The sequence below is a fragment of the Cetorhinus maximus genome, chromosome 6, assembly GCF_964194155.1.
Source record: "Cetorhinus maximus chromosome 6, sCetMax3.hap1.1, whole genome shotgun sequence".
Classification (NCBI taxonomy): domain Eukaryota; kingdom Metazoa; phylum Chordata; class Chondrichthyes; order Lamniformes; family Cetorhinidae; genus Cetorhinus; species Cetorhinus maximus.
In genome coordinates, this window is record NC_135884.1 from 5974245 (window position 1) to 6001023 (window position 26779).

Sequence of the window (26779 nt, forward strand, 5' to 3'; positions counted from 1 at the left end):
AGACTTTCAGCAGGAGTAACAACAGAATGTCTGGTTGCGGTAAAAGTGGAGGCAAAGGGCATGCCAAGGCCAAGACTCGCTCCTCCAGAGCCGGTCTCCAGTTCCCCTTCGGCCATATCCACCGGTTGCTGTGCAAGGGTCACTATGCCCAGCGTGTCGGGGCCAGATCTATTGGTCTATCTGGCCGCTGTCCTCGAGTACCTGACGGCTGAGATCCTCGAGCTGTCCGGCAACGTGGCCCAGGGAAACAAGAAGACCCGCATCATCCCCTGCCACCTGCAGCTTGCCATCCGCAACAACGAAGAGCTCAACAAGCTGCTGGGAGGGGTCACCATAGCCCAGGGTGGGATCCTGCCCAACATCCAGGCTGTGCTGCTGCCCAAGAAAACCGGCCACCCCAGCAAGGTTTACGCCTGAAGGGGTAAGATTGTAAAAAGATCAAATCAACAATCATTAAAATAATTGGGTCCTTATGTGTTTATTTATAATGACAGCATTTGGAACTATTAAGCACTGAAATCTGACTTAATGCAGCATGTGTACCATTGTAGATTGATTGCATTGTGTATCTGGAAATCCAAATTTCACACTGGTGTATGGTGCAGATCCTCAATGCCTACAAATACTGGTAGTATTCTAGCCAATACTATTATTCTATCCACTGAAATTTCACTGACCTATTTACATTTACTTTATTTCGCCTGTCCTGGTCTTTAGAAATACTTGTTTTTATTCTTTCATGGGATGTGGGCATCGCTGGCTAGGTCAGCATTTATTGTCCATCCCTAATTGCCCTTGAGAAGGTGGTGATGAGCTGCCTTCTGACTGACTTTGCAAATAGATTTGTGTGCACTTGTGCATGCTATGTATGCATGCACTTTGCACACAGCACTTGACGTTACAGCATGTTAAATGTGCATACCTGTATTTCTAAAAAGCAGCATAAACATGCTCCACTTCATTGAGTCCACTCATGGAATTGATTCCTGAGTATTGCTATCTGCAGTGATATATCTGCAACCAGTGTGAAGGCCTGTTGATCCTGACAACTTTTTGAACTGGATTTTTAACTGTTTGTTCTCGTTATTGTTGAGAAGCAGCTGAAACTCAGGTTAAATCAGCAGAGTTAAATGTTTCTTGACTAGAAAGCGATGCACAGCAGGCAGTGTAACAACCCTTTGTTATCTATACAGGTACCAGTTTAAAGCCACGGATGTGCCATTAATCCTCTTGATTTTTATTAAAATCTATGTTTATTAAAACTATCGTTGATGTACGCTTTAACTTTAAATGACACTTCAGTACCGTCATTCATTAATAGTTCGTTTTTGCATTTTAAATATACCTATGAACACACAAAAGTGATGGACAGGAAGAGACCTACTGATCCATCAGTCTAACACAGTTGTGATGCATCATGCATCATCATGCATACACTTGCAACCCACCTGGAGCCATGCAATCTTCTGCAAGAGGCAGAAAAACACCTTAAAACCTGGCCAATTAAGTGGGGGGGGGGAAGTGGCAGAGAGGAAAATTCCTCTCCTGCTCCTTTAGCCAATTGAAACTAGTTCAGGAGATCACTTTGGCACTTGATTTATGTTACAGGGTACCTGCCACTTGTACTTGGTGATCTCTGCCTCAGCCAGAAACAGCTCCCGCTTCCGCTCAAAGGAATACAGTGAATGATTGTACACAGCACAAGCCTGCAGCCTTTTCCAGAAGTCCCTTATTCTCTGGGAAAAGAACCAGCCAAGCTGTGCCCTTACATAACTTACAAGCCTGACCTACCACCATTCCAAACTTATTTAATTGGAATAATTGGTCTTCATAAACATAGTCTAGTTTATTTTATAGACCTCAATCAAATAAATCTGCACTTCTCTCAAGAATTGAGACTGGGTAACAAAGGAGTGTTAAACTGGGAATAAATCTTGAGGAAAACAAAAACAAAAATACCTGGAAAAACTCAGTAAGTCTGGCAGCATCTGCAGAGAGGAACACAGTTAACGTTTCGAGTCCGAATGACCCTTCAACAGAACTAAGTAAAAATAGAAGAGAGGTGAAATATAAGCTGGTTTAAGGGGGGTTGGGACAAGTAGAGCCAGTGATAGGTGGAGATAACCAAAAGATGTCACAGACAAAAGGACAAAGAGGTGTTGAAGGTGGTCCTTTTGTCTGTGACATCTTTTGGTTATCTCCACCTATCACTGGCTCTACTTGTCCCACCCCCCCTTAAACCAGCTTATATTTCACCTCTCTTCTATTTTTACTTAGTTCTGGTGAAGGGTCATTCGAGCTCGAAACGTTAACTGTGTTCCTCTCCGCAGGTGCTGCCAGACTTGCTGAGTTTTTCCATGTATTTTTGTTTTTGTTTTGGATTTCCAGCATCCACAGTTTTTTGCTTTTGTCTTAATGAATCTTGAGGGCCTCCTCTCTATTTTTCCAAAGACTCAATATCTTGTATCATTTGTGGAGGTCAAACTAGGCACAATACTCTAACTGAAGTCTAACCAAGGTCAAGTACAAGGCCACAATGTTATGCTGTTTTGTAGTAATTGTCTTGTCAACATAGCCTAGAACCATGCTCTCCTTTAGCTACAGTTTCATGACACTGGTCATGAACCATTTTTTTTAGGTTTCTTAAAATGCTAACTTGCATCTTACTTCACGATTGACCAAAAAAGTTTATAATGAAAGGTTAAATCAGACCTTTCTGTCATGATGTTAGTGCGACGGTGCTTACTGCGTTATTGTGTGCATATATGTTATAATCTTCCTTTTAGACTCAGATGTTAGCCAGATTGAAAAACAAGGGGAAAAACAGAGACTCTGTTATTTGTAGCAATCAGTGAACATCCTAAAGGGCAGGATTCGTTCATTGTAGGTTATATAAATGATCTTGTATAGCTCCTCATGTCCTATGCTTTCAAGTCCAATCTAATTCTTAGGCAATTAAGATGTTGCCACTCTAGAGGCTGAAGTGGATAAAATTCAGGAAAAAAGAAAAAGGTTTAAACCTGGTGGTGGGGGGGAGGCGATGGCGGGGTTTGAGTGGGGGAAAGGGAAGAGAAGGGCCCTTACTGTAATGGTACTTGGGCCGAGCTGCTGTTTAAATGTCAGTGATTTGATTGCAGCTTTGCTCAGGGGCATAAGCCTGAATAAAATGAGGTTTTAGGTAAACTGGTGAATAAAATGTGGAATTTCAGAGCATGAATTTCTTCAGCCCTTGGAGACCTGCTGCAGCATATTTTAACCAAAATGAATTGATCGAATACAGCAAGGAACTGTTCTGTTTGTCCATATTCATCTTCCAAAGTAATTTTCAGGATTAGAAATTTGCATAAAACCACATCTGTGAAGGTTGTTTGGTAGAATTTTTATTTTGCTAACTGCAGTGGGAATTGTTTAGTCAGAGATTCTAGTTCCTTACAAGGTCTGGCTTTGCTTCACCATTTGCCTTGTCTCTCCTCTTTTTAACCTTGCTTGTTCCCTGTTGGGCTTTTCCATTCACCTAGGTTTCTCAGTTTCGTACAAGACAAAATTCCTTTCTTCATCCCTTATGTTCGGTGTTTCATAACCACCCGGACAGATGACCAAATCTCTGAATGGTTTCGTGCTCGCCCTGCACTTTTTTCATTGTTGAGCAAGAAACTAATTATTTATGGATTTTGTACATAAACCTGAAATATCAACAAAATAGAAAACTTTAATAAATCTGCGGTTTTTCTCAAGAGTAAGAAGCAATAAGTGGATGGGGTAGCAAAGGGAAGATTCTAGTAAGAGAAGTGTGCGAAGGTGCATAGAATCTTTTAAGGTTACCTGCTGCATTCTCAGTGTCCACTCGATCACAGATAAGGAATGTTATTTCAGCTCACCCACCCAGAAAGAACCTAGAGCCTCATAATGAAACAGTTTCTTGAGAGTTCTTCGAAATCCTATATTTACTTCAGCAGAAATCAGTTCAGCTGTTGAGTTAGGAGACAATATGGATTATTCCAGGAACCAGTTAGAATTAAGAATTTCCTGATTTAAATCACAAATTTGCCTTTTCTCAGTTGCAACCCAGACTCCTTTGCCCTGTTGTCACTTTGTAGCTTTCAGTCCTGCCTTAGATTTATCTTTATATGTCCCACATATATGTATATAATTGAAATTCTACTTGATTGTAGGTCTGATATGAGAGACAGCACATAGGTACTGTTTCACTGAGGGCCACCAGAGATGAGAAGCTGCTGTAAAAAATAAAATGAAGGATGCAGGTTAAAGTTTAATTACTGAAGAAGTACGTGTGTACCTGGTCACTGGGCACGAGTGCGGTGGTGTGAGAAATTGGGAAAAATTAGTTTTGCTATGGTTTAGCTTAGTTTTAGTTTAGCTTTACCTACCCTACTAGCAGATCTCCAGTGGTGGTGCTCACAGAGGATACGCTGTTTTATAAGATCAGGCATTATTCCATAACATGCATCGCGTGATTCTCCTGCTGCGGTGTGTGTAATATGACCTGTAGCTTTAAGGCCACAAGCTCTCATTTCAGTTGGACATATATCCTGAAATCCATTTAAAACCAAAAATTTCTCTGTGTTTTGGCAATAGGTGATGCTCAAGAGGCCAGTGTTGGAGGAACGTAGAATTCTTGGAGGGTCGTAATGCTGGAGGAGGTTACGCCTCATTGCTCAGCCACCTGGTGTTAGGAATTAACGCTAAGAATTAAATACAAAAACACTTTGCCAGGCAAACAGATGGGTGAATTACAGTCATGAATAATCTCCCTAAGGTTTCACACACACCTTCATTATAAAAAGGTGGCTGGACATTAGTTCTAATGACCAGAGTTGGTAAGCGGCTAATGGTGCACAAGTGTTTGACTTTTGAATACCACTTTTCATAGAAAAGGGGCATGCTTGAAATCTATTTGCAGTTTTGGGGTTGCACATGCGCGTTTTAACTTGAAGAATTATGACACATAATTTCCTAGAAATTGGCGTGTAAGAGCACTGTTACATTTCTGATCAATGCTAGTTTACACGGAACATTATAATACACAAATTTCCTCAACCTTTTGCGCCGTCTGTCAGATACCACTGCTGAAACCCTCTGCCACTCATTCAGATGGTCCTGCTAACATGAGCAAGCCCAGCTCGTGTGAGTTTCCTGGATTTATAGGAATAATGCCCTGGCCTTGATTCAATCTCCCAAATTTAGATACAGCACCGTCCAAAGTCGACGGATATCAGCATAACTGAGATTTATGGAACTTGATAGAAATTTTCTTCATTTTTTGGGTGGAGAAGTTTCCTAACTGAGATTTGCTGTCATTTTCAATACATCCAATAGATTTTGACCCCTGCCCACATTCCTCCCCCACTCCACATTCGGAAGGCCTTTCCAATGGTCATTCAGCCCACTGACCTACATAAAAATAGAAGAGGCCTAGTGAAGACAAGGGACTGTAAGAGTGAGGCACCTTGACAGTAGCCACTTGCTGGGCTGGTGCAGTAATGCATGTTTTATCCGTGTTTTTATGCCCTAGTATAGGCAAGCTAACTCAGCAGGAAATCTCAACATAAGCCCCTAAACAATGAAGAAACTGGCCTAACTCTTGGCATAATTTGCATAAGTGCTATTTAGGAAATGTGGGGCCTATGGCCCTCTCTTCCCTCAGCATTCCCTCCTACAATTTACAGGCTTTAAAAACTCAAACCTGGCCTCATTGAACAAATACTTGATTTATCTTAACTTCCCTATTACTTCCTTTAACCTTGGTGGCGTACTGCACCATGGCCTTTGGCATACACTTAATTGTCTCAGCGTTTTTTAGAAAATGCGAAACATTAGACTATACATCAAAGACAATTGCTGCAAATTAAGGTACTCAACATGTTATAGGATTTCAGTGGCAGATGAACAGAGGCAAGGATAGAGTCAGATGATGTTACAAAGGTGGTCTTAGCAATGGTGCAGACATGTAGTTGGAAGTTCATCCCATATCAGATCAAGGTTGCAAACAGTCTGGTTCAACCTCAGACAGTTACCAGGGAGAGGGATGGAGTCTGTGGCAAGGGAATGGAGTTTTTGGTGGGAACCAAACAGGGTGTCTTTGATATTTTCAGTATTTAGTTGGAGGAAATTTCTGCTCAAACAGTACTGGATGTCACAGAAGCAGCCTGACAGTCTCGAAATAGTGGAGGGATTTAGAGAGATGACGATGAGTTAGAACTAGGTGTCAGCAGCAATTATATTGAAAACATCTTTCAACAAGGAACTTGAAACTGATTTTATTTTTTTCACAATCTTCAGATGCAGGTACTTGGGATGAATTTCGGCACTTCCTTTTTTTTTTAGCTTACATTTCAAATATATTTAATATTTCATCATTAAATGCTTTGGATTATTCAGGCAATAAATTGTATCTTGTTATCGTGCTGGTTCTACTGTCAACCCCAAACAGCCAGGCTCATCAGAGAATGCTGGGATTGAATGGCCTACATGCACCACTTAAATCTTTGTACAGTACCACTTTTAAATAAAATGTTTGTGTTTTTCTGTCAGTTGTCCTGATTAAGCTAGTTCTTGCTTGGGGTATGGCTCCATGACTGCTCTTTAATACCTTCATCTTTCTGCGAGAATCACAATGGCTGAGTTCTTGCTTAATCCCCTCACCTCAAAGATATAATTTGAAGGTAATGAGGAGCAAAGATCCTTGCTGATGTTTTTTTTATTTTTCCCAGCCAAGACCATTTGTAGTATCTTCCCTTGTTAACCTGGCTGAGATCAACAAGCTCAGCGAAGACGGGGGATTGAACTTAGGGTCTTCCTGGCCTGTGGATACAGTACCGCAGCCATCAGCATCCTCACTCACTACTCAGTGAGAACTCAGTGCGTAATTAAACTGCTGCAACTACACTGATATGCCACTTGAATGCCCTAAGCATAGATGGCGGAGTTTGTTTAGACAGAAATAGTTTTGATAAAAGGAATCACATAGCATTAGCAAATGGAGGTTTCTAATGAAACATTAGGCAGTGATGGGCGTGCAATTGCAAATTTTTATTGCAGGTTTTTAGCAGATCAGGAACCATACTGGCACAAATCACAACTGAGTGGTAAAATGGATCCTAGTGTGATAATCACACATCCTCTCACTCATTAATGCCATCAGATTATAACTTCATGGACTGCATTATTTTGATATTTTTCATTTCAGTCAATGTCAATAATACAACATTGTAGCAGTGATACTGATGCAGAACAACAAAATAAAATAAAGCAGAGTGTTGGAGTGGGAGGGATTATATCTCTTCAGTCAATTGCAACTTTTATGCCTTGTATTGATGACCCCCAATTTAAGCCTAATATACTGTGGAAGATTGGTAGCCATTGTCAGCTGTGGTGCTAGATGTCACTGGAATTCACTCTTGCAGCTCAGTCTACTAGACTGGTGTCTTCTTGCATGTTTCATGGGTCAGTGCATAATTTGGATTGGAGAGGGCCAGGGCTCAGAGATTGGTCAAGCTGTTTCCAGATGATTTGGTAATAAATTGGGTTGAGAAAACTGGAAAAAGTAAACAACATGGTGTGGTACTGAACTGCTCTGACCAGGAAGATCCCAGGTCTAATCATTTGACTGTGGTGAGTTGGCTCATCTCAGCTTGATAGCAGTGGGGGTGCTGCACATAGCTGACATGCCCCTGAGGAAGAGAAGGGAACATCTGGGCAGGTTCCCATGATGGACATATGAAGATATCAGAAGAGTACAAGTTACAGTTGTATTGCAACCCTCATGGTCAAAATGTCTACCCATGCTCAATATCTAGGCTCATGCATGAATGGCTGCTTGGCTTCCTCAATAACCTCAAGAGTCTGGGCGCTGTCTGATTGGAACTAACCTCTATGGCCTTGAATTGCAGTCTATGCTGTTAGCTCTCCTCAGCTATGAAAACAGTATGGAGCCCTACAATTTGCCTCAGTGTCCCTGGATTAGGGTGAGGGAAAAGGTGAAGCTGGGGTCACTATCCAATAACTTGGAAAATGTGCAAGTGTGTAGATCCCTGGTGAAAATTGGTCCCTGCTTATCAGTGCTGGCCTATTCTTTCAACTGTTCTTTCAATTTCAGACCGTGATCTCTAGCCCCATTTTGTTTCCTTTTTCAGTGTAGGTTTGGCTTTTTATCTCGTTTTTCTCTTCATTCTGTATTCAAGCTTCCTCTATACAGATCTTTTGCTTCTTTACTTATCCCATCACCACTCCTTTATGGCTCTGCATCATCAGCTCTTTTTAATCTCTCCACTCTTCCACCCTATCACTGACCTTCCCTTTTGTTATTTTTCCACCTCTCCCTCCTTACATTTACATAGGGCAGAATATTGCCGTTGGCGTGCGGGGGCGGGCCTGACACGCTGACGCGTAAAATGGCATGCAATGATGTCGGGCGCGCGCCCCAACGTCACCGCGCATCATTTCAACATTTCATTTGGCGGGCGTGCACCGGAGACGGCTGCACACCTGCCGAACTGTCAACTGCCTATTAAGGCCACTAAAAAATCAATTAAAGTTGTTGACAATGCTGCCCGTCCAACCTTAAGGTTGGCAGGCAGGCGAAGAGCCCAAGCGGCCTTCGTGTTTTTCAGGCGGGATGAGGTTTCCTGAAGGTTTAATAAAATAAATAAATTTTTGCCAAATTGACAAACATGTCCCAGCTCATGTGACACTGTCACATGACAGGACATGTCTAAACAGTCTTTCACTTTATTTATAAAAAACTTTCATTATGTACTTAATCTCCCTGAGGCAGCTCCGTGCCCCAGGGAGATTGCTGTGCTCTTTTGCGCGCATGCCCTGACTCTCCCTCCTCCTCCCGCCTACACAGGTAGCGCTGAGCGCTACGGAACATGCATTACACTGGGCGTGCCTTAATTGGCCCGTCCACGTAAAATGGCGGTGCGCAGCCGATCACGGGCGGCAATCGGCTCCGCGCCCACTCCCGCCCAGTCCACCCGACATAGGTAAGATTCAGCCTATAGAATCTTTTATATTTCCAACTTTTCCCAGTTCTGATGAAAGGTCATTGGTCTGAGGTGTTACCTCTGTTTCTCTCTCCACAGATGCTGCCAGACCTGCTGAGTGTTTCCACTTTTTTCTGTTTTTACTTCAGATTTCATCATAAAGAATGGCCATTACAGTAAAGATGCAACCACCTGTGTAATTGTATTCCAGATAGTGTTGGTACCTTCAACAGAGGAAGGGAGGAGAGATAACAAGAAAGATGATAAGAATCAGACTTACAAAATCTACACTTTGCTTCACCTGGGCTTGGAGCTGGGGAGACTATTACACAAAATTTATTATAACTTTATATATCACATTTTATTTTCCAGGCCAGCCAACTGGAAAAGAAGGAAGCAGATCTTCAGAGACTGGAAGCCTTTTATAAAGAACAGTTGGAACTTATAGAACAGAAGGTCAGGAAGAAAATATTAATTTATGGGTGACTAAATTCCTGCATTGAATTGTTGGTTGTAATTGGTTGCCTCTGTTAATGCATTGGCCGTATTAGTAAAAAGGTGTGTAAAGTAGCGAAATTATCATCGATTCCTTGTATGAACATTGTGTAGAATACTCTTGAACAGGAAATCAATAGGGCTCCTTGTAATGTTTCTCTGTACAGTAGTTTTCATTTTAATAGTATTATAATAATATGTAGTGGCCAGTGCTCACTAGGGCATTCAGATGTGAGTGCAGATTTTCCTTGGAAAGTTTTGATTTTTCTGAGAATTTTTTTTAAATGTGCTAGTCGTATCTTTTATAGCCAAGGTATGTGTGAGCATTCCTAATTCACACCAAAAGCATTGTCCAACAAGCAAGAAACAAGGACGGATGACCAAATTGTGATTGGCTCGCTACAGAACAGCAGCATGTTTGCCGCTTAATTTGTCCATCTCTCAATCCTCGATTCTAGGTAATTGGTTATTTGTGGTTTATTGGATTACCCACTTGATCAAGAGATCATCCAATCCCTACTCTCCCCAAAAACTCACCTGGTTACCTCTTGAATTTAGTTATACCATTTGCCTCAATGACCTTGTACAATAATTTATTCCAAAATATTCCTGTCCTTTTTATAAAAGAGTTCTCTCTGATTTTCTTTTTACTGATAATTCCTAGTTCTTAACTTGGGTCTTCTGCTATTTAAACCCATTGCCATAGTGCGTATGCCTAGTTGTATGTTTTGTTATGAAGAGCTGAAAATTATTGAATCCCCTCCCCTGCCTGAAGAAAAAATTATTTAAACCTCAGATCTGCTGTCCAAATGGAGTATTGATAAAGGTCATGATTTTATTGCACCAGCATCATATGCAGAGAATTAAAACTTCAGCAGTTAACTAGATAACTCAGTCATGCAATAACTTGCATTATTATAGCACTTCCAATGTAGTTATTTTTATTCTTTGATGGGATGCGGATGTTGCTGTCTAGGCCAGCATTTTTATTGCCTATCCCTATTTTCCCTTGAGAAGGTTGTGGTGTTATGACACAGCAGTTGGTAAAGCTGAGTTGTTTAAAATCCCAGAGGGAAACTTTGAACAACTGTCGTAACCTATATTTTTAAGTGAGATGCAGCTCTAAATTCAGGAATCAGACCACCAGTTTTCAGGAGGTTTTTATATTAACCTCAATGAAACATTTTATTAAGTTACAACACATTAAACACATGCACATGGCTACAAATTACTACTATCCTAACTTTTAACAAATTCCCTGACTAATCTCCACTAAGGCAACAGCAACCCATAGACTTTAAGCAGACACTAGGCAAAGCATTTTCACCTTTCAAATTCAAAATGAGGTTTCTTTCACTTTGGTTCCTTTGCAGAAAGTTGTAGGCTTACAGGCTTTGATCTTACATTGCCTCTGCCCTGCACACACAAAACTGCTATCAGTTATACCCAGCACGTCTCATTGAATATAAATTCTCATTGTATCACCAGCCCCTTTGAACTCCAACTCTTCTAACAATAAAACCCCTTTCATAGTACCAATTTTATTAGTAGTATAAGCATTGCTTGGTCTCTGCTAGCTAGGTGCTAGATTTCACTCCCTTTCTTGAATGCTTTATTCAACAAAATGCAAATGCACTCTACCTCTCTTACATCTCAAAACTAGTGCACATCAAAGCACCCAGACTAGCTGCCTTTAATCCAATTAAAACACACCCACTGACTAACCCTCTAATTTAAAAAAAATTCCCAATAACGTTATATACATTAATAGCTTCATGACAGGTGGTGAGCTACCTTCTTGAACCGCTGCAGTCCATGTGATGTAGGTTGATCCACAGCGCTGTTTTGGAGGGAGTTCCAGGATTTTGACCCAGTGACAGTGTAGGAACGGCGATATAGTTCCAAGTCAGAACGGTGTGTGTAGATGGTGTATGGACTCAGAACGTTAACTCTGTTTCTGTCTCCACAGATACTGCCAGACCTGTTGAGTTTATCCAGCATTTTCTGGGGAGGATTTTCCCCTCGTTGGGCGGGCCCGGTGGGCCTGGCGGGCGGGCCTGGGGGCAGCCGGGCAACAGTCCGCCACCCGCAATCGGGCCCCGAGCATGATTTCACGCTGGCTGGCCAATTAACAGCCAGCCAGTGTGCAACGCGCACTGATAACCTCAGCGCTGCTCGGATGGGGGTAGGAGGAGCGCGAGTGCTGAAGTGTGCACGCGCGTGGGCGTGTGCTCAGTGAAAGCTCCCTGAAGGCACAGAACTGCCTCAGGGAGCTGAAGAGTTTTAACCTGAAAAATAAGGAAATAATGTCCCCATATGTGACTCTGTCACATGAACAGGGACATGTGGAAAATTAGTTTTAAAAATTTTTATTGGTTTTTTAGTCACTGTTTGAAACCTTATCCCACCCGTGGATGAGGTTTCATTAAAAATACAAAGGCCGCCTGGCCTATTTGCCTGCCCGCCAACCAAACAGTTGGACAGGCAGCGAAAAATTCAATTTAATTAATTGATTAAGGGCCTTAATAGGCCTCTTAATTGTCGGCTGGCATACTGCCACCTCTCGCGCATGCCCACCGACCGAAAGCTCGCGAGAGTGCGCAATGACGTCGGGACGCTCACGCACTATTTCACTTCCCTTCGGGGTTGGGCCCACGCCCGCCCGCAGGATGAAAAATTCTGCCCTCTGTTTCTATTTCAGATTTCCAGCATCTGCAATATTTAGCTTTTATTCCCTGACTCTTAAAGCCTGTCCACCATCTGCGAGGCACATGTCAGGAATGTGATGAGATGCTCTCAACTAGTCCGGATGAGGGCAGCTTGAACAACACTTGTCAACAACATTGACACCATCCAGGACAAAGCAGCCCGATTGTTCAGCGCTCCATCCACCACTGTAAACATTCACTCTCTCCATGACTGGTGTACAGTGGCTGCAGTGTGTGTACCATCTACAAGATGCACTGCAGCAACTCACCAAGGCTCCTTCGACATCATGACCTCTGCCACCTAGAAGGAGAAGAGCAGCTGGCGCATGACAAAACCACTGCCTGCAAGCTCCCTGCAGAACCACTCACCATCCTGACTTGGAACTATATTGCTGCTGTTGGGTCAAAAATCTGGAATTCCCTTTCAAAAAGCAATGAGGTTGTATCTACAACACATGGACTCCAGCTGTTCAAGAAGGTAGCTCCCTGCCACCTTTTCAAGTGCAGTTAGGAATGGGCAACAAATGCTGGCCTTACCAGTAATGCTCACATCCCGTGAAGGAAAAATGTGGGTAAGAGCATTGCTTAGAATAAGTGCTGGGTTATGCAAATCACTGTGGTGCAGTTAAACTTGTGGATCAATTTGATTCTTATGGCGTCTGTAAGGGGAACTAACAATCATTGAAAGCTGTTAAGGTCATTAAGTAAAATTGTGCTTGAACCATATTGGCCTTAGTTGGACATTAGTCTGCAGTACAAATGCTGCTCCTAATTGGGCACTAAATTGACTGTTTCACATAAGCTACTAGAATGGATGGTATGATGGTGCCCTTGTGAAGTTAGCAGTGAAGACATGTTGTGTGGATGGATTAGAGAAAGCTTTGAGGTGCTTTGATGTTATGAAAATGCAGTTAAGGGTATGCTTGCAATTCTCCTATCACCTGCTGTATTTAGAAATATAAAACGACGGGCTGACTCTGTTCCAGAAGCACAGGCTACTTCTTTGGAGGGGGCTCTTCTGAATTGACAGCAAATTTGACAGCTTCAGTTCTGCCTTGTGTCTTGTGGAGAACAGCAGCAGGCAGTGAACGTCAACAGGAGAGAAACATTGAGGCAGGTATAGTGCCACTAACCCCAAAGTCACAATAGCAGAGTAATATCTCCTTCACTGTGCACCTAATCAGTGCTGTAACTAATCTTCAAATCCTTCATATTGCTGCTGGCTGTGCAAAAGAGAACCACACTCCTTTCCCCAACCCTGCTCCCATCACTTTTGATGCAGCTAAGTTCACATTTTGTCAACAGTTATGCCAGTGGTTTGTTCCAGTTAGGCTCGCACCAAGTGCAGTACAAGTGCAGTACTGAGGTAGTACGAATACACTGTTAGAGGTGCCGTTTGTCAAATAAGTCATTAAAATGAGGCCCCCTTTGCTATCTGAGCTGAAAGTTAAAAATCCCAGGGAGCTATTTTGAAGAAATGAAGGAGAGTTCTCCCAAGTGTCCTAGTCAATATTTATCCCTCGACCAGCACCACAGAAACAAATTGTCTGGTCATTATCACATTGCTGTTTGTGGGAACTTGCTGTACATAAATGTGGCTCCCATGTTTCATACACTTTAACAGTGGCTATATTTCAAAAAGCAATTCATTGGCTGTAAAGCGCTTTGGGCAGCCTGAGGTTGTGAAAGATGCTATATAAATGCAAGGTCTTCTTTCTATCTTCTAGTGTAAGCCTGCGAAGGATACACTGAAAGGCCTTCCCTGATCGCACCAAGCTTAGTGCTGAAATAGTTCCGTTCTCCAGCATTAACATCCCCATCTCTTCAAAATCGCCAAAATACAGTTGTGTTTAAAAAAATTAGTTTCTAGTTAAATGGCGTCTGTTAACTCACTTAAGTTGTTGTAATTTACAATGCTAAATTAAACCATGCAAAGGAAGCCCTCTGAGAGTTGAAGGGACATTAAAGGAGCCTTGAATCAAGTTAGAGTCACAAACACATGGGCCGAATGGCCACCTTCTGTACCACAAATCTTTCTATCTTTTGTACGGCTATTTACATTCTTTAGTACTTATTTATTTTTGCTGCAATGAGCATGCTCTAACTCAGTGTTGTGAATGAGCAAGAGCTTGCAAATTATGATCTTAGAACCTCGAGTGGTGAAATGGTTATCCTGGTCACAAAGTTGCATGCTTCCTTTCATGAGACATACACAACAATATAACAATAATAACCTGCTGCCAAGGTTCCTGTGAACTTTTGCACCCTAATTTTAAACGAAATAGAAAAGCAATTCAGACCTTGTATTGACGTGTTTTGGTAACTGGGCATCAGAGGGTAACGACGTTTGCTGTAGTTTCCTTAACATTGTTTAATCTTACCTGTTCAGTAAGTGCATTTTATTATGCTGCAGAATGCTTTCCCTAGGGCTGTACTGCGACCTCCTGTGAAAATATTGGTAATAACTTTGGATTCAACAGAAGGTACTATCCAGTAGATAATGAAATATAAATGTCTGAAAAGCCCCATTTAGCTGTCCTATCTTGGCTTTGAACAGAGGAACAGAACCTTGAAAAGCTATTAAAAAGAATCCTATGATTGTACTGGCATATGAATTTAGAAGCTTTTCAGCTCATCTCTCTTTTTAAAGAAAGCATCTCAGCAGCTGGTGAAGAAATCTCTGTTTGAATGTGCTATACTCTCACTAATTTGCAGTTGAAGTTGTGTGGAGACCTTGACATTTTGAGCGCATGAATCAAGCTTTACAGCATTAAATTTAATCTTTTCCATAATAACGAGGAGCTCTCAGGAAGAGGCCCAATAGGTCACTCTTTCATACGGTGGCTTTAAGCTCTTTGTGTGCTGTTGAAACACTTTAATCTTATAGAATAATAACAAGGACCTTCAGTGTTTTTCCTGATTGTGGCAGAGTTGTCTTCGCTCTCCGTCATCCTTAGCTAGAGCCCTGTTAAGCTCCAGCTATTCCAAAGGCAGACATTTCCCTGTTTGCTACTCTCATTATTCCTCCATGGCCTCATCTGCTCTATCTTTATATGCCATATTTATCTACTCTACCTCCTACTTCCAGGACACAACTCCTCTGCTGTTTTGAAACAAAAACAAAAATACGTGGGAAAAACTCAGCAGGTCTGACAGCATCTGCGGAGAGGGAGACGGTTAACGTTTCGAGTCCGAATTCGTTTTTGTTTCAGATTTCCAGCATCCGCAGTTTTTTGCTTTTATCTCTGCTGTTTTGAGTCTGGATTGTTAGGTACCACCTCCCTTCCACTGTTAATGGGAGAACCTTCAACGATTACAGTTCTGCACTCCGGAGTTCCTCTTCCTTCCTCGCAGCACTGAGGCAGCGTTACATTATCAGAAGTGCCATCTTTCAGATGAGATATTAGGGACATGTTGATGTTTTTGATATCATAAATGTAAAAAATGGGTACTGGTGAGTGGATAGGCTCTCCTGATTTTTATTTCCATTGAAGTGAATGGGCAGTAAGTTATCCACTGACCAATGGGAGAGCAAATTTGTTTCAAGTTAGTATTTTTAAAAAGAGCAACAGCAAATGTGGTTTTAATTTTAGAGACAATTAACACAAAAATGACTGAAAATCCGTAGGAAAAACCTACTTCTATTACCTGAGTGCCTGGTACTTCCCTATGCCAGAGAAAGATTGACCAGATGGAAATTATGCAAATTTTAATTTTTTTCTCCCCCTACAAGTCCACATCTGTATGTGTAATGAAACCTTTTTGTAGAACAAAGCTTATTGTGACTGTTATAGAGTGGATTTTGACACTGGATGAAGTCTTTAATTTTCCTACCCATTCATTGACCGGTGTATTTCTTAAGAATGAAGAGGTCTATATATTTATTGAAGGTTTTCATGCCTCTGCCTGTGCTGGAATGGAGACGTTTGGGGAGGGTGGGCAAGAATTTTAAAATGGTAGACGTGACCTGATTCTGGGATTTCTGCCCCTATTCCCAGCGCCAGCAATTTTCGCTGGCCTGGGATAAGGGTGCAAGTAGCGAGCCTGCACCCTGCACTCCCAACCTGGCTGGCTCAATTGCACGGGTAGGTATCTCATACTACACCCCCCACCCACCCCCTCTAATTTTTGTGAAGTCGGGCCAGCCTCTGGTTGACTTGTGGTTCATGTTGCTTCGGAGGGGTCATGAACCATAGTCTCATATTAAGGACCTTTTAAAGGTAAATTTAAAAGGTCTTACCCATACCCTCCATGCCCTTCCATGCCCCCTCAATGCCACCTCCATGCCCACTCACCTAGTATGCATTATGTACAGAACCAGTGAACCATATAAAAACAATGGCAAGTCTTGAAATGCTGAGGATAAAAACACACCCATTCAGAAATCTTCCTTGTAAAGACCGTTATTCTTACAACCTACTTAAGAGTATCAATCAGCCAAAGCCATTGATGGCATCAATAACAGAAGCTTTCCTAACTTCACACCTCTTAATTTTGTCCAAATAAACATAGACTTTGACAAAACAGAACAAAACAAGAATAACTTATTATAACCTTATAAAGATGCTGATCAATCAAAGAAAGTACTCCACTTTTACCTGTCAAAATAGAACCCCCGCTGAGCTAATCCATTTGAGAGTCTTGGAACTCAACCAAGCTTTCATAATTAGGCCATCTGGGAGCTGTATCAAAAGAGATTTCTTCAAATGTTATTTGAACCAGTACTATCCTTCACTACTTCTTTCCCTAAATGGCCTTAATAGTGAGCCGTTTATATATAAATCGCAACTGCCCCATAAATCTTTTCTTTAAAGGAAAACATTTCTCTAGAGAAATTTGGTTTTCTCTGGAGATGCTAACTCTTTGCCGAGGTACAGTTCATGAAGACGAGCTGCTTTCTGATGGCTTAACAAAGTGCCCATTCTTCACGTGTGAGTTTCCACAGAATGTTGTTGAGCTGTTTGACCACAAAGGGCAGAGAAACAAGGCTAAATCTGATCCTGTTCTCACTGATTGTCCCACATTCTCATCTAATGACATAGCAATCAGGAGTAAGAAACCTGGGTAATTCTTCTCTTGAACCCCAAGTCCAAAAGTAGCTGATGCAACCGAAATTACTTGGGTACAACTGATAGGGATGGCGGAGTAGAGGAATTGAAGAGAAATTTTCCAGGTTTATTCTCCAAATTGACCTTGGTTTTTATCTGATTTTTTGCTGCTTCCTGGAGATCTCATGGTTCTTGGGTGGGATGCACAAGGTGCCAAAGTGAGAGAAGCTTGGAGGATCAGAAGATCTTTTCTATCTGTCATTGTTTGTACGTTAGCCTAGGGGTAATATTACTGTACTAGCAATTCAGAGCACATGTGTTCAAATTGTGAAATTTAATTCAATCTGTCAATTTATGGGCCGGCATCAGGAAAAATAGTGATCTTGAAAACTGCTGATTGGCAGAAAAGCCCAACTGGTTTGTAACAGGGATTGCGCCACCCCTATCCAGTCAGGCCACCCCCTGACTCCTATGCAAATTATGTGACTGACTCCTCACGCCCACTGAATTGTCCTAGAAACCGTTCAGTTGGACACACAATTGCTGAGAATAAATGTTGTGGAAACTAGGAATGGGCTCTCTACGTACAGCCTAGTCAGAGCTACCCACATTCTGAAAACAAGACTTTTTAAAAAAATCAGCTAATATCTCCTGTCAAAACTCCAACTTGAAATTTTCCGGTTTCTCTGACTTAGCCTATGTCAGACAGTGGCTTTGCAAATTAGGGCAGAGGCAGCACCAGAATTCATCCATTCTTAATATAATCTTTTGCAGATTAAAGGGGAAGAAATCTTTGCATTTAATGTACTCGTTCCAACAGTAATGTTCTTTAATTATTTTACGCTGCCCATTCTGCCCACAGTACAAGTAATTAATACCACTTAATAATTTATAACGGGTTTGCAAAATGCAAACTCAACTAAATGAATAGGTGGGAGACGAGTTATTCATCCAGTTTCTGAATTAAGATATTTAATAACACGGCAGGAAACTCAACTAATATCATCTCAGTTCTGTCCAGAAAGAGGTTAATCCTAATGAAGCATGACAGCTATCATTATGTCTGAATTAGATTAGATTGCATTGGAATATTGAATTTTTGCTTTCATGTTTCACAGTTAGTTGCTTGAATTAATAATGGTATTGTTGATACAGAAATACTGTCCTCTTGTTTGCCAAAAATGAATTGTTAATAATCAAGCCTGGTTATAAGAAGCATCTCCGTGTTCTACTGATGTTTAGTGTCAGCCATGGCTCAACGGGTAGCTCTCTAGCTTTGAGCCAGAAGATTGTGGGTTCAAGTCCCATTCCAGAGCCCTAAGCACATTATCTGTGCTGACACTTCTTTGTGGGACTGAGGGAGTGCTGCACTGTCAGAGGTCCTGTCTTTTGGATGCGATGTTAAACCGCGACCCCATCAAGACAATGTAAAAGATTCTACAGCACCGTGCAAAGAAGAGCAGGGGCGTTATCCCAGTGCCCCGGGCAACATTTATCCTTCAATCAACACCTAAAATAAATAATCTAGTCATTTATTTTGTTGCTGTTTGTGGGATCTAGTTCTGTGCAAACTAGTTGTCAAATTTCCTTTGATACAGCAGTGACTACTGTTGAAAGGTATTGGTTATGCAACACTTTGGAACTTTGGAAGTTTGGAAGCTTTGGAAGTTTGTGAAAGTTGCTGTATAAGTGTAAGCATTTCTTTCTATGGATACTCTCAAATCATCAGGAGAGAGAAAAACTGCTAATGCCTTCTGCTTTGTCTTCCAGTATACTCTCAAAACAGACTTGCATTTTTATCTACCTTTCACCATCTTAGGACACCTAAAGTGCATTACAGCCAATGAAGTACTTTTGAAGTGCCATCACTGTTGTAATGCAGGAAATGTGGCAACCAATTTGTACACAGCAAGCTCCCACAAACAGCAACATGCTAATGACCAATCTTTTTAGTCACATTATTAAGGAATAAATATTGAGAAGGACACTGGGCATCTTTTTCAATATATTGGACATAGGATCTTTTACACAGTGGACTTCAGCCCACTACTTTCTGACAGAGAAGTGCGATTGCTACTCACTGAGCCACGACTGACAGGGTTGCAGCTCTTCTTTGCTATCAAAGTACTAACCTTAGATTATACGATTTTGAAGCAAAGGGTTTGTGTCTACCTGGATGTTGACTATATCCAGCTCTGCTCCACTGTCCCTTCCTTTGAACTGAAGACTGCTGCTTCACTAATAAAAACAGAAAATGATGGAAGTACTCAGCAGACTAGGTAGCATCTGTGGAGAATGAAACAGTTAACATTTCAGGCTGATATTTTTTTGTTAGAAGTGGAAGAAGTTAGAGATATGTTTTAAGCAAGTACAGAGCCAAGCAAAAAGGGTGGGAGGAGAGGAAAGAGTAAATAAGGAAAGTCTAAAACAAGATGGAAGGCAGGATGATTAAATAACAAAAGGATGATGGAGCAAGGCAAAGAGATTGGTAATGAGTCAGATAAAGAAACTAAAGATGGGTTGAAGGGAGCTGTAAATGACAACAGCAGACTAAGACCAGCACCTGCCACCCAAAAAAAAAGGGACCAGTGGTTATGATGTGAAATTATAGTGGCTGTTTCACTGCCTGTCACCTGCTCGTTCTGCTCCAGTAATGGTGAGCACTCGTTCAACTACTAAACTCCCACAAGGAAAGGACCAGGTGTAGGCCATGCAGCCCCTTGAGCTTGCTCTGTCATTTAATAAGATCATGGCTGATTTTACCTCAACTCTGCTTTTTACTGTCCTATCCCCATATCACTTGAATCCTTTAATGTCTAAAATTCTATCAACCTCAGTCTTGAATATACTGGTGCAGATAATGCCAAAGCTTCATGATCTTCTGTGTGAAGAAATGTTTCCTCATTTCAGTCCTAATTGGCCACCTTATGAGAGAGTTATGAAACATTTCTATACACAAAAAGAGATAGAAGTTTAAAACTCTCTTCTGCAAACGGCAATTAATGCTGGAGCAGGCTTGTCAAATGTCACTTGGGGTGGGGGGAGCCACACTTCCATTTTCTTCTCACTCAAAGTGCTGATAAGCAAATTTTGGAAAGATCTGTTCTGATGATGCCACTTTCCAAAACAGTTCCTCCGACATGTCTTCCTTCTTCCTTAACCGAGGTTTTCCACCCACAGTGGTTGACAGGGCCCTCAACCGTGTCCGGCCCATCTCTCGCGCATCCGCCCTCACACTTTCTCCTCCCTCCCAGAACCATGATAGGGTCCCCCTTGTCCTCGCTTATCACCCCAACAGCCTCCGCATTCAAAGGATCATCCTCCGCCATTTCCGCCAACTCCAGCATGATGCCACCACCAAACACATCTTCCCTTCACCTCCCCTGGCGGCATTCCACAGGGATCGTTCCCTCCGGGACACCCTGGTCCACTCCTCCATCACCCCCTACACCTCAACCCCCTCCCACGGCACCTTCCCATGCAACCGCAGAAAGTGCAACACCAGCCCCTTTACTTCCCCACTCCTCACCATCCAAGGGCCCAAACACTCCTTTCAAGTGAAGCAGCATTACTTGCACTTCCCTCAATTTAGTCTACTGCATTCACTGCTCCCAATGTGGTTTCCTCTACATTGGAGAGACCAAACGCAGACTGGGTGACCACTTTGCGGAACACCTTCGGTCTGTCCGCAAGCATGACCCATACCTCCCTGTCGCTTGCCATTTCAACACTCCACCCTGCTCTCATGCCCACATGTCTGTCCTTGGCCTGCTGCAATGTTCCAGTGAAGCTCAGCGCAAACTGGAGGAACAGCACCTCATCTTCCGACTAGGCACTTTATAGCCTTCCGGACTGAATATTGAGTTCAACAACTTCAGATCGTGAACTCTCTCCTCCATCCCCACCCCCTTTCCGATCCCCCTTTTTTCCAATAATTTATATAGATTTTTCTTTTCCCACCTATTTCCATTATTTTTAAATGTATTTCCATCCATTGTTTTATCTCTACCTTTTAGCCTATTTCGATCCCTTCCCCCCACCCCAGCCCCACTAGGGCTATCTGTCCCTTGCTCGCCCTGCTTTCTACCCTTAATGTCCCCATTAGCACATTTCTTAGTTAATATTACAACTGTCAACATCTCTTTGTCCTTTTGCCTATGACATCTTTTGGCTATCTCCACCTATCACTGGCCCTCTATCCAGCTCTACCTGTCCCACCTCCCCCTTAAACCAGCTTATATTTCACCTCTCTTCTATTTTTCCTTCGTTCTGTTGAAGAGTCATACGGACACGAAACGTTAACTGTGTTCCTCTCCGCAGATGCTGTCAGACCCGCTGAATTTTTCCAGGTATTTTTATTTTTGTTTTTGTTTTGGAAAGATAAGGTTTGACAAGACATTAAACTTGAATTTCAAAATGAAGTTGAGGTATGAGGAAAAGAAACAACTTGCTGAGCAAAAATAAAGCAATGTCAAAGCAACAAATTAATAATTAAAAAAGAGTAGTTAATAAAGACCAACATTAAAGCGTGAGAGGGACAGAGTCTGTTTGACTCACTCCAACTGTTTACATGCTCACTCACTCACCCTCGTCCACTGTGTGATTGGGTGTGATTGTGTGTTGGTGTGTGAGGGTGAGTGGAAATCCTGAGCCTGCGAGTGAGCCAGACATACACAACGCTTCTACACTAACTCACTCACTCACTCATTCTCTCTCCCACACTCATGCACGCATTCTGTCTCTCCCGCTTACTCTGTCTCTCCCGCATTTACTCACTCTCTCTCCCCCTCACTCACTCTCTCTCCCAAACTCATTCACACTCTCCCTCTCCCATTCATTCTCTCTCCCACACTCACTCATTCACTCTCTCCCCTATACTCAGTCACTCTCTCCCATCCTCACTCACTCTCTCTCTCTCCCACACTCACTCTCTTTCCTGCACTCACTCTCTCACACTCACTCACTCTCTCTCTCCCACACTTACTCACTCTCTCTCCCACACTCAGTTTCTATCTCTCCCACATTCACCCGTTTCTCCCAAACTCACAATCTCTCTCTCTCACACTCACTCACTCGCCCACACTCACTCGCTCTCTCTCCTGCACTTTCTCTCTCTCACACTCACTCTCTCTCACGCTCACTCTCGCACACTCACTCGCTCATTCTCTCTCCCGCACTCATTCTCTTTCCCACACCTGCTCATTCACTCTCTCTCCTACACTTACTCTCTCTCTCCCACACTCACTCACTCCCTCTCCCCCACACTCATTCTCTCTTTGTCTCCCACACTCACTCTTTCTCTCTGCCACATTCAGTCTCTCTGTCTGCCGCACTCTCTCTCTCACACACTCACTCACTCTCTCTCCTACATTCACTCACTTTCTCCCTCACTCACTCACTCTCACCCACACTCACTTGCTCTCTCCCCCCACACTCACTCTTTCTCTGTATCTCACACTCACACTCTCTCTCTCCCATACTCTGTCTCTCTCACAACTCACTCTCTTTCTCTCCTACACTCACTCTCTCTCCCACACTCGCTCTCTCTCCCACGCTCGCTCTCTCTCCCACGCTCGCTCTCTCTCCCACGCTCGCTCTCTCTCCCACGCTCGCTCTCTCTCCCACACTCGCTCTCTCTCCCACACTCGCTCTCTCTCCCACACTCGCTCTCTCTCCCACACTCGCTCTCTCCCCCACACTCACTCTTTCTCCCTCCCACACACTCTCTTCCACACTCACACTCTCTCCCACCCTCACTCACTCTCTCTCTCTCTTCCCACTCATTCTCTTTCTCCCACTCTCACCCTCTCTCCCACATTCACTCACTCTCTCTCTCCCACACTCACTCTCTCTCTCCCACACTCACTCACCCTCTGTCTCTCCCACACTCACTGTCTCTCTCTCTCCTGCACTCTCACTGTCTTTCTCCCCCACACACTCTCTCTCTCCCACACTCACTCACTCACTCTCTCTCCCACAATCACTCTCTCTCTCTCTCCTGCACTCACTCACTCTCACTGTCCCACACTCACTCACTCTCACTGTCCCACACTCACTCACTCTCACTGTCCCACACTCACTCACTCTCACTGTCCCACACTCACTCACTCTCACTGTCCCACACTCACTCACTCTCACTGTCCCACACTCACTCACTCTCACTGTCCCACACTCACTCACTCTCACTGTCCCACACTCACTCACTCTCACTGTCCCACACTCACTCACTCTCACTGTCCCACACTCACTCACTCTCACTGTCCCACACTCACTCACTCACTCTCTCTCCCACAATCACTCTCTCTCTCTCCCCCACACTCACTCACTGTCCCTCACTCACTCTCTCTCTCTCTCCCCCACACTCACTCACTGTCCCACACTCACTCACTCACTCACTCTCTCTCCCCCACATTTGCTCAATCTCTGTCCCACACTTTCTCTCTCTCACTCACTTGCTTTCTCACACACACTCATACTCTCTCTCTCCCACACTCACTCTTTCTCCTACATCACTCCCACTCTCTCCCTCACTCACTCTCTCACACACCCACTCACTCTCGTGCACTCACTCTCTTTCCCTCTCTCGCTCGCTCACCCTCTCTTCCATACTCACTCAGTCTCTCACCCCACACACTCTGTCTCCCACACTCACTCTCCCTCTCTCCCACACTCACTCTCTTTCCCGCACTCTCTCTCTCACATTCACTCACTCTCTCTCTCTCTCTCTCCCACACTCAGTCTCTGTCTCACCCACATTCACTCTCTGTCTCTCCCAAACTCACAATCTCTCTGCCACACTCACTCTCTCTCTCTCCCACACTCACTCTCTCTCTCCCATACTCACTCTCTGTCCTTCCCACACTCACTCACTCTTTCTCTCTCCCACATACTCTCTTCCACACATACTCTCTCTTTCCCATACTCACACTCTCTCTTTCCCACACTCACACTCTCTCTTTCCCACACTCATTCTCTCTTTCCCACACTCACACTCTCTCTTTCCCACACTCACACTCTCTCTTTCCCACACTCACACTCTCTCTTTCCCACACTCACACTCTCTCTCTCCCACACTCATTCTCTCTTTGTCTCCCACACTCACTCTTTCTCTCTGCCACATTCACTCTTTCTCTCTGCCACATTCACTCTTTCTCTCTGCCACATTCACTCTCTCTCTCTGCCGCACTCACTCTCTCTCTTGCTCCTACATTCACTTACTCTCTCTCTCTCTCCCACACCCACACTCTCACTCTCTTTCACATTCATTCTCTCTCTCTTCCACACTCATTCTCTCTCCCACTCTCACTCTCACACTATCTCTCCCTCACACTGACTTACTAACTCTCCCACACTCACTCTCTCCCCCACAATCACTCTCTCTCTTCTGCACTCACTCACTCTCATTCACCCACACTCACTCACTTTCTTTCTCCCATATTCACCCGCTTTCTCTCTCTCACACTTGCTCACTCTCTCTCTGTCCCACACTCTCTCCCAGACTCACTTGCTTTCTTTCCCACACTCATACTCTCTCTCCCACACTCACACTCTCTCTCCCACACTCACACTCTCTCTCCCACACTTGCTCTATCTCTCTCCCACACTCACTCACTCTCCCTCTTTCCCACACTCACTCGCTGTCTCTCACACTCACTCACTCTCTACCCCCCACACTCACACTCTACTCCCCACACTCACACACTCTTTCTTTCTACCCCCACACTCTCTCCCTCTCTCCCTTCCCTCCCCACTATCCACCCTCCCCCCACCTGATCCCCCTTCCTCCCCTATCCCCTCCTTCCCTCCCCACCCCTATCCCCTCCCCCCACCCCTATCCCTCCCCTCCGCTCCCCCTCCCCTCCCCTCCTCCCTTCCCTCCTCCCCTCCTCTCCCCCTCCCCTCCCCTCCCCTCCTCTCCCCCTCACCTCCTCTCCCTTCCCCTCCACTCCATTCCACTCCACTCCACTCCTCTCTCTCCCTCTCTCTCTCCCTCCCTCTCTCTGTCACACATCACTGAACAGCGAGTCTCTCCGCCCTCACCACTCCCTCCACCCCCCTCACCACTCCCTCCCCCCCCCTCACCACTCCCTCCCCCCCCCTCACCACTCCCTCCCCCCCCCCCCCCCCCAACCACTCCCTCCCACCCCCCCCACCACTCCCTCCCCCCCCTTACCACTCCCTCCCCCCTCCACCACACCCAGCTCCTTCCGGCCATGCCCTGCAGCGTCTTCCTCCCGCACCTGGCCCGGCAGCCAGCTTCTCTCACTCTCTCTCTCTCTCCCCCTCCCACTCAGCTCATGAGCTCGGCTGTCAGCTGCAAATGTGAGAGGGGAACGTCTTGTGATTGGAGGAGCAATTTCATTCAGAATCTTCCTCTTCCACTCCACTTACCGACAATTTGAAACTGCCTCAGGGGGTCACATTGGGGGGCTTCGTGGGGTCACATCGGGCCCGTGGGCCGGGTGTTGGACAAGCCTGAGCTAGAGCAATTGTACATTTTAAATCTGAGATTGTTGGATTTTTGTTAGCCAAAGGTATGAAGTGATATGGGGCAAAGATGGGAGTTAGGTTGCAGATCAGCCATCTTCTCATTGAATGGGGAAGAGGTTCAAGGTTTTAAATGGTCTCCTCCCCTACCCACGTTCCTAGAGTTCTAAACTCTTCAGCCATGGGAATCATCCTCACAACATGTATCCTGTCAAGCCCTCTATGTTTCAATGAGATCACCTCTCATTCTTTTAAACTTTAGAGAATTTAGATTCCATTCATTCTCTCCTCATAGGACAATCCTCTCATCCAAGGAATCAATCTAGTGAACCTTCATTGCTCCCTGTCTTAGACAAGTATATCCTCCCTTAGATAAGGAAACCAAACTTGCAATCCTTGACCCTCCACCATTTCCCCTCCCTCCTTGTTTTCAAACACCTCCTCAAAACCTTACCTTCAATCAATCATTTGGTTACCAACTCTAACCGTCTCCATTTTTCTTTCTCCTTCTGGCCTGAGCCCACTGTTTTATCCTCTTTAATATAAGAAGCTGTGGGATGCTACAGACTTGGCAGTTGTTGTTGACTAGCCGAAGCTATTGAATTTTTTCTTTTATTTAAGAAAAGCAGACTGAAGCACGATGTATTGAAATCTTCAGTTGTTCTTGTAGTGCGGATCGTGGCAACTTAACATCCCACATGTGGTGTGACCTATATGATCTACATCACTCACATGTGGGCCATTGAAATCCAGCTTGTGGTATGATCGTACAATCAATACCCCACTTATGGCATGAACCATAATGATCTATATCACACTCGTGGTGTTACCCATGTGATCTATACTCTGCTTTGTAATATGGAGCACAATGATTGATATCCCACTTGTGGCGTGAACAGCGACTCCAAGTGACGTTGTCCTGTTGAGTTATCAAATCAATGTGGAAAGTGGAAGATGAGTGCTCTGCATAATGCCTCCTCTACTCTACAGAGAAAAGTTTTTAGTTTTGTATTATCTCCCTCTTCCCTGCAGCGTT

General features: G+C 43.8%; 1 protein-coding gene and 1 pseudogene across 1 annotated transcript in view; both read left to right on the forward strand.

Annotated features, from left to right (window-relative positions):
- LOC144681500 (MICOS complex subunit mic25-like) overlaps positions 1-26779 on the forward strand; it is a 436962-nt gene that overhangs the window by 107192 nt on the left and 302991 nt on the right. The window contains exon 5 of the mRNA XM_078543132.1: positions 9378-9461. Within this exon, the coding sequence (XP_078399258.1) occupies positions 9378-9461 (84 nt within the window). The remainder of the gene's footprint in view (positions 1-9377; positions 9462-26779) is intronic.
- Positions 27-417, forward strand: LOC144681293 (histone H2A-like; annotated as a pseudogene).